Source organism: Chrysochloris asiatica, unplaced genomic scaffold (assembly GCF_000296735.1).
Source record: "Chrysochloris asiatica unplaced genomic scaffold, ChrAsi1.0 scaffold00013, whole genome shotgun sequence".
In the NCBI taxonomy this organism is placed as follows: Eukaryota; Metazoa; Chordata; class Mammalia; order Afrosoricida; family Chrysochloridae; genus Chrysochloris; species Chrysochloris asiatica.
This window is the reverse complement of record NW_006408531.1, coordinates 1,578,187-1,587,697: the sequence shown is the minus strand read 5'-3', so window position 1 is coordinate 1,587,697 and position 9,511 is coordinate 1,578,187. Positions and strand designations below refer to the sequence as shown.

The 9,511-nt window shown below is 39.0% G+C and overlaps 1 protein-coding gene across 1 annotated transcript in view; it reads left to right on the top strand.

Annotated features, from left to right (window-relative positions):
• UTRN (utrophin) overlaps positions 1-9,511 on the top strand; it is a 574,637-nt gene that overhangs the window by 211,617 nt on the left and 353,509 nt on the right. Inside the window, 1 exon segment of the mRNA XM_006834702.1 lies at positions 8,525-8,714. Within this exon segment, the coding sequence (XP_006834765.1) occupies positions 8,525-8,714 (190 nt within the window).

The window sequence follows — 9,511 nt, the reverse complement described above, 5'->3', positions numbered from 1 at the left end:
TGGCTAGAGTCTGATCCTCAGAGCCTATGGTTTGGATGGTCAACAACTTTTGGGCCCACAGGGGCTTGGCCTCCTGACCGGATCTGTGCTGTCTGCATCTGAGTCCTCCTTTTTTATTGATTGTTTAAGGGACGCTGCCTGTCTTAGGTGGTCAGTGCGAATTCCTCAGTCTTACCAGTCATCGAGACTCATTGTAGCATGGCAATGTCTCTGTCTTAAGTAGCCGAGGTTCCACATGAGATAATGTAGTTTTTAACGGACCTCTGTGTCAGAGTAGAATTGTGCTTCAGAAGGTTTTCAATGGCTGATCTTTCAGAGGAAGATCACCGCGTCTTTATTCCAAGACAGTTTTGGGTGGACTCAAATGCCTACCCTTTCAGTTAGCAGTGGACAGTGTTAATGATTTGCACAACCAGCAACTCTCCACCCTAAATTGTTGTCAGGTGTCATTGTTTTGGTTCTGACTCATAGCAACCCTATGTAAAACAGAACGAAACACTGCGCCACCCTGCACCCTCCTCACAATCCATTCCATGCCCAGGCCCCTGTTACAGTCACTACATCTATCAAGTGCATCACTGCAACAATAATTAGTATTAACAAAAAAATAATAAGAACAAGCATTGGTGAGGTTGTGTAGAAACTGAAATCCTCATCCAGTGCTGTATTGATGGGAATGTACAGTGGTGCAGTGGATATGGAAACGAATCTGGAAATCCCTCAAAAAGTTAAATACAGATTTGCCATATGACCCAGCAATTAACATTTCTAGTTCCACTCGAGACACTTGGAAGAAAACATGTAAGCAAATACATATATACTAATATTCACTACATCATTATTTATATCAGCCAAAAGATGGAAACAAAGTAAGTATCCTTCAACAGCTAAAAGGATAAGCAAAATGTGGCACCTACATGTATTTTTACATAGTAAAACTAATAAGTACATAAGGAACTTAACTAGATCCATATAGGAGCCATTCAGAATCATAGGTCTAGAAGATAAGAGCACCAAATCCTGGAGGGTAAACAGAAGTTAATCATGTGGGAAAGAAAAGAATACCAGGGGTTGGGATGGAGGAGGGATATTTAAGGTAAAGCAATCAAGAAATCTTTGGACGTGAAATCTTTGGAAAAGATAGCAACCTCTTTGAGGATTCTGAATGAGTTCATTTTTGTAAAAAGGATATGAGACTTAGAGTAATGGGTGGTTTGGGGAGTGGTGAGCATGAGTCAGGTCATGGAACACTTGGTGTGCTAAGATGAGAAGGAGGTTTAAGGATGATGGAAGTGGTGGTTGGAGAGCAAAGGCAATGTGCTCCTGCGTTCATAGCTAGTCCGCGTAGGCCTTGCCCTCCCTTGATCCAAAACCCATATTCTTTTGCTACAAAATGAATAATCGGTATCTCATACATTGTCCAAATGTCTTCTGGTGAAGTTTCCTACAAAATTAGTTTTTAAAGCAGACTCTCTTTTCCTACTGATGGCATGTATAACATTTGAGATATAGCCTTCCACAAGAAATAGCCTAGTCTTTGGATTTGAAGTGTTCTGCTGGTATCAAAGAACACCCTGGGTATTACCTTACAGTGTGGGGCACAGGCTACATGTTCCTTCTGCTGTTAGCCCACTTTACCTTTGAAGTATCACTTTAGGGTTCCTACCTCCTTTGCTAGCCTAGCCCTTTATCTTTGCTGTGTCCATACATTTCTTCCTTGTATACAGGCTCTGCTACCTTCACCCTTATATTTACTAGACATTTGCATCTTTCCCTCTAGTCTGAGCTACATGGATAGTGGCAGTGCAAGTCATTTTAGTTTGACTGCTAACCTAAAGGTTGCCAGTTTGAACCCAGCCAGTGACTTGTGGAAGACAGACTTGGCAAATTGCTTCCATTAGGATTATAGGTGGCATTCCTCTCTGTAACACATGAGGTTATGATGAGTTGGAATCGATTTGATGGCAGTAGGAGGCTATTTTGTTTTTTTCTCTCCCCTAGTCTGGGCTTTCTCAGGGTTTAATAGACTTGTTTTATGAATATCAGTTTTTAACAGTACATTGCCATATAATCTATCATGTGCATATGACTATTATTTAAAATTAAGGAACTGATTACTATATATGTATATATATTTTAAATTATTTTTCTCTCCACAAATAGCACGTCCTTGTAAATAATGTACAGACACAGATAGTGAGTGGAAATGATGAGATTTATGTTAAAAAGTTCTGGCAGCATCTTGTGATTTTTTCCGAAGTGAATTTCAGCTTCATATAATCATTGCAAAATGAACTTTGGAGTGTGTTAATGTAATAAAGGTGTAAACTATAATTGGAAAATAAACAGTTCAAAGTGCACTTGATCTGGAGCAGTTCGTAGCTGGACCTGAGAGCTCTGAGGGACTGTTACCTCAGTGGGTGGGGACCCTTGTCCAGTGGCTCCTGTGTGTCCCCACTGTGCCTGTACCAGTCCCACTTGGAGCCAGGTGGCAGGGTGATGCACTGCCGTGGTGACCAGCTGGACCCATTTTGTGTGAACGAGAGACACAGGACCCCTCTGTGCTCTAGGCTGTCATACGTGTCCCAAGGTGTCCACATGGGCAGGACTGTTAAATGGGGCAGAATGTGTGCAGCTGAGGCCACTTACCTCTTGGCCTGGGGTGTGTAGGCCCACACTTCCTGGGCTGGGGCTGGTCGCCCTGGTGAGGGATGTTTTTAGAGTGGAAGAAGTGATATCCTCCTGTGTTGGAGAGAGCAGTTAGCAGAGCAGAGAGGATACCCTGCTGGGAGATGGGCTGCTATGGAAACTCCAGTGAAGGCTGGCCAGGGTTTGCTGCTGGGAGCCCAACTCTCATGTCCACAAGCACCAAGACAAAGACTTCACATTCCACACACACTCACACTCACACTCACACACACACACACACACACACACGAAGAAAAGGATTGAAGGTATCAGTGGGTAAAACAACAATGGTATAAGTAAACTTATGTAAGTAACACTCTTGGTTGAGTGGTATGTGAAATCTTGTGTTACACGTTATTTATGTAAAAATATGGATATGTAAAATGAAACCATTGACTTTGCTAAATTTTATAATTACTGAATTTTATATGTTGAGCGTTCTTAAATAAGAGTTGTCTGTTCATGGTTGATTAATTGTGCATATGTGTTCTTTATTTTTTAACACTTTGCTCTCAGTAGTTTTTAGGCATAGCTTTTATTTGGTACTGTTCATATGTATTGTCTTGATATTTAAAAATAAAAAATTATGGAAGGGTTCAGGGGAAATATAAAATACTGACAACTATCTAAACTCTATTGGAAATTTTCTTAAGTTTAGAAATGAGTTTGAAAAATGTATGTATATAATTAAAAAAAACTTGTTAAAGTCCTGACAGGGTTTCTAACAAAATACAATAGTTTTCTCTCTGCTTTTTCCCTTGAGGTTATTACTGTTTCTACATTTCTACATTTGTACATTTTCATATTCTGGTCTCTTTCAGTTCATCGATATTAACATCCTATTTTGGTCAATTCATATATAATTTTCTTATGCTCCCTCCTCTTGCCCCTTTCCTCATCTTTAACTTTTTATACATATATTCATTGTTGCCTTTACTACGCCTATGCAAACATTATTAACAACCTAGCACTGAGGTTTCCTCTTTGTTTTAGTTGTAATTAATAACTGCCATGTTTGTTTAATGCTCGATTTTCCTTGTACCTATTACTAATTCCTCCCACCTTTTCCAATGGCCTGACAGTCTAATTTTCAACAGAATCAGCCACTCTCAGCAAGCTGTCACTCCGAATATTTTCCCCCTGAAGAAATTCGCTTCTAGAGACCTGCTTTCTAGACCTCCTGCATGGTCATCCTTTTCGGTATTTTCTTTGCCTTTTTCCTAGTGTGAGTTCCTATTTTCTGAATCCCATGAGTTTTGTTATTTTCTCATTTTTTCAGAGTGGGTTATTTGTGAGTTTTGTCCTCTGAAAGCCAGAACGCATGGCAGACGGCATAACGGGAACAGCTCTCATCTGCTCTAGCCTCAGTTCTTCACTCTTGTCTGAGGTCTCCTGGCCCCAGTAGCAGAGGTCCTTGTGCTTCTCCCTTGTGTTGGGGCTTTTGTTTTTATGTGTCTCATACCTTCTTCTTTCTTGATTTACACACTGAGTTTTATGGGAGCTATTTCATAATAGCTTCTTGAAAAATGGTATGCAGGAGGGAATTACTAAGGTATATCATGTGTAGCACTGTCGGTTAATGCGCCAGACTGCAAAGTATTTGAATTGCAAGGTTGGTGGTTCAAGCTCATCAGTCACTCCTTGGAAACCCCATACAGGGTCGCTATGGGTTGGAATTGACTCAACGGCAGTTAACAACAACAATAACAATTATGTGTAGATTGTCAGCATTCTAAAAAAATGATTATAATATTGTCATAAGAACTGTGAGGATACAAGAATTGTTCTTTGCCTATAGAAAACTTACAGACAAGGTGGACTTGCAAAAAGCCTATATGATGAATGAAAATTTATGAATGAAATATAATCAGCGTCCAAGGGCTTTTTAAGGAGACATGTGATTGATTTCTTTATAAAAAGTATTACTGAACTTTTTTGGACTCAAAAGCATGGAAATCAAATTGGGAGATGTTCTGGAAATGGCAGTTCTGAACCAATAAAGGCTGGGTAGGGTTTTGATCATTCGAAATGATAGGAAGGACATTGTGTGTTTGTGTGTATGTGTGTGTGTGTGTGTGTGTGTGTGTATAAGTAAAGCAACACATTGCAATAAGTATGTTTTAGAGAAAAAGGAGCAACGCCATTTTGACCAGCACAGTTAAAAAAGTAAATTGGTGATAGATTATGGAGGACATTGAATTTCAAGCTATGTAATTTGAATTGGTGGGTTATTTATGTTTTTATTTTTGATGTAAAAGATGGTATGAGGCCGATGACGTTCCAGAGTGTTGAATACATGGATTCATAGTATGGAGTGTTTTGTGTCTGGCTTTTTTCACTTAGCAGTGTGCTTTTGAGACCCCATCTGTGTTGTTACATCTGTCGGTTTGTTTATTGTATTTTTGAGTAGTATTCCATTGTATGCATATACCACTGTTTCTTTATTTGTTTACCGGTTGACATCATTTAGGTTGTTTCCAGCTTTTGGCCTTTACAAATCAACCTTCCATAAACATTTGAGTACAGATTTATGCTTTAATTTGTCTTGAGTAATGACGTACGTTGCTATTGCTCAGCCGTCTCGTAAGCAAGCGTAACTTATAACAGATTGCCAAATCATTTTTCAGAGTGACTGCCATTTTCCATACCTACCTGCAATATACAAGAGCTTTATTTGCTCTCCATCCTCATTTGCACTTGATGTAGTCATTTTGTTAAATCCACTCAAATATGTAGTGATGACTTCCTGGTGTGGTGCTGTGGAATAAGCACTGGACTGCTAACCACAAGGATGGTGGTTCTAACCCTTCAGCTGCACCTCACAAACCCAGTACAAGGTCCCTATGACTTGGAACCAACTGGACAGCACTCAACAACATCAACAATATATTCTCATACCTCATTATCATTTTAATTTACATTTCCTTAACGAACAATAATGTTGAGTATCTTCTCATATGCTTACTAGCCATCTGTACATCTTCTATGATGAAGTGTCTGTTGAAATCTTTTACTCATGTGTTTTTTAAAGAATGTGTTTATTGGTTTATAAAAATGGTACTTGCTCATTATACATTTTAAAAGTACAGAAAAGTACTATTTTCACAGAAAAATATACGAAATATTGTTGTTATGTGCCGTTGAGTTGGTTCTGACCATTAGCGACCCTTTACAGGGTTTCTGAGGAGCCGTTGGTGGATTTGAACTACTGACCTTCCTTGTGATTCGCAGTCCAGTGCTTATCCTACAGTGCCACACCAGGAATCCATAAATCATTATAAATCCTACCACTCATAAATAGCTGTTTTAATACTACCAGTCTTACAGACATTTGTTCCATTATGTACATATAGAGATAGGACAGGCAGACAGATAAATGGATGCAGTGATGAGTGTGCAGAGAAGGCATACATCAATTAGGTCATATCATGCATACTGATCATTTTCATATAATTCACATACCATAAAGTTCAACCTTTGGAAGTACATGATTCAATGGTTTCTAGTATAGTTATAGAGTGATACAGCCACCATAACTCTCAATTTCAGAACGTTTTTCATCACTCTAGAAAGAAAGCCTATACCCATTAGCAAATAACACTGTATTCTTCACCAATCCCAGCCTCTGGCAACTGAAATTTATTTTTGATCTCTGTGGATTAGCTTTCTCTCGATATTTCATGTAACAGTCTTTTGTGGCTGTCTTCTTTAACTTAGCATAATATTCACAAAGTTCGTTCATGTTGTGGTATGTGTCAAAACTTCGCTGATTTTATGGTTGCACAGAATCCCATGATCAGTGTAACTGTTAATAGTGTAACTATTCATGAAGGCTCATATCCACTTTTTAGTTATCATGAGTAATGATGCTGTGAGCATTTGTATACAGGATTTTATGGGAGCATATGGTTTCAGTTCTCTTGGGTTTAAATAGGTAGGTATAGGATTAAAGGTCTATCACTCATCTGTTCATTTGTTGTACTGTGGTGGCTTGTGAGTTGCTGTGATTCTGGAAGCTATGCCATGGGTATTTTAAATACCAGTAGGGTCATCCATAATGAATAGGTTTCAGATGAGCTTCCAGACGAAGACAGACTAGGAAGAAGGAGAGACGAACTACTTCCAAATATTTAGTCACTGAAAACCTTATGAATAGCAGAGAAACACTGTCAGATACAGGGCCTGAAAATGAGCCCCTCAGGTTGGAAGGCACTCAAAAGGCAACTGGGGAAGAGCTGCCTCCTCATAGTAGAGTTGACCGTGAGGATGCGAGTGGAATAAAGCCTGTGGGAGTAAAGCCCTCGGGACCTTCATTTGCTGATAGGGCACAACTCAAAATGAAGAGAAACAGCTGTAAACATCCATTATAATAATTGGAATATGGACTATACTAAGTATTTATCTAGGAAAATTGGTAATTGTCAACGACGTGTTGCATTAGGCAATAAGACCTTTTTAAAGTGTTGAAGAGAAAAGATGTCCGTTTGAGGCCTACGGTGTGCATGATGCAAGCCATGGTGTTTTCAGTAATCACATATGCATACAAAAGTTGGACAGTGAACACGGAAGATCGTAGAAGAACTGATGCTTTTAAATTATGGTGTTGGAGGAGAAGATGGAAATTACCACGGGCTGCCAAAAGAACAAACAGATCTGTGTTGGAAGAAGTGCAGCCAGAGTGCTCCTTGGAGGCCAGGATGGCCAGACTTCATCTCTCATTCTTCAGACATAATATCAGGAGGGACCAGTCACTGGAGAGGGATATCAAGTTTGGTAAGGTGGAGGGTCAGAGACAAAAAAAGAGGAAGACCCCAGCAAGATGAATTTGCAACGTGGCAGCATCAGTGGGCTCAAGCGTGGCAACAATTGTGAGGTTGGCCCAGGATCGGGCAGTGTTTCATTCTGTTGTGCATAGGGTTGCTATGAGTTGATACCGACTCAATGGCACCTAACAACCAGAACAGGATTACTGGTACATCTTTCTTACTGTTTTTATTTTAGACCTAAATATTAACAAGTGTGTGTTGTTTCTTAAATTAGGTAACTCTATGAGAGTTCTTTGTTAAAAAGAGCTAAAATTGCTGTAGATTTAATAAAGGATTTATAAAAAGCTTGATTATATTCCAAGCATACTATTATTTAGTGACCTTAAAGAACCAACCTATAGTGATCTGAATTGTTTAAAGGTAACATAAAATATGTCCTTTAAATTTTTGTTATTTTATCTTACATATTTCTTCCAATTTAATTCTTTGTGGAATCCATTTACTTACTCATTTTATACATATTTATAGGTACTGCTAGTTGAGTTTCAGGCATCACACTTAGGTTTTGGAATAAAATATACAGGGAATAGCCTAACATATAATTATGATTTATAGTATGTAATCATAAATATTTTTGTAATATTGATGTCAGTGCTGTTAATATTTAAATCTCCTTCCCTTTCCAGCTCTTTTCATAATTTACATTTCTTTCTGCATTTGAATCAAATCCAGTTCATGTGTTAGAGTAGAACTGTGCTACATAGGATTTTCAGTGTCTGAAGTACATCACCAGGCCTTTCTTTCAAGGTACCGCTAGGTGATCTCCAACCTCCAACCTTCTGGGTAGCAGTCTAGCACTTTAAGTGTTTGCACCACTTACAATTCACATCGCTTCTCCATCAAGGGATACTCAAGGCACACACATAAATAAATCTCCTAGCTATCTTAGGTGACTTAAATGAATAGAAGTGCCTTTATGTCTGTTGTTGATTTTTTTTTATTTCAGTGTACATGATGTGGAATGTTACACTGTAGTGATGGAGGCGTGCCTGTCGTGTTATTTCTTTCAGCATTGCTGACAAACAGAGTGCCTTGGAAGCTGACTTGAGGACTGTGCAGGCCTCCAAGAGGGACCTGGAGAACTTTCTCAAGTGGATACAAGAAGCAGAAGCCACAGTTAATGTGCTTGCAGATGCGTCTCAGCGGGAGAATGCGCTTCAGGATAATACCATGGCCAGGGAACTCAAACAACAGATGCAGGTAGGGCATGGGAATCTCCAACCAGTATTTCTGTTTCCTCTGTGCTCTTCTGATCCATCTACCTGCAAATTTACTGTCGTCATGCTATCTTTGCTACCCTGGGAAGTTTGTTACTAGAAACAAGACTATAAAATTATTTTACTGAGTTATAGAGGAGAAAATGCCTTGCTTTCTGTAAGTAGAAATGTTTATTTAGACTCATAGGCTTGTGTACTGTTGTTCATGCCATCAAGTCAATACGGACTCATTGCAAACCTGTATAGTGCTTCTGATGCTGTAAGTCTTTGTGGGAGCACAAACCTTGTCTTTTTCCTGTGGTGTGGCTGTTAGGCTTGAACCACCCACCTTGTTGTTACCAATGCAGTGCTTATCCTACAGAGCCACTGCGCTCCCATACGCTCACAGGTACTGTATTTTTGTATGTATGTGTGCCATTTGCGGCACTACTTCAACTAGCTTTATTGAATCCTAAATTATAACAGCTTTTTTATATCTCATGAAGCTATTTCTTTCCCTGTTTATCATAAGTAGTTAACATCAAAGCTGCAAACACGTGTCTTAGTTTACAACTCAGAGTATCAGACTCGAAGGTGTTACTTTTGTATCTTTACCTTGATAACTATGATTATTCGGTCTGAAGTTTGACTCATACAAAATCTTCTGTTAAAAAAACAAAACAAAACTGATCATATAAAGCATGTCTAAGTCTTCTTTTCTTCCCTTTATGTTATTGCTTCAGATCCCTGGAGTCTTCCATTTTCTCTGCATAGAATGACCTATTTGTGCTATTCATATGC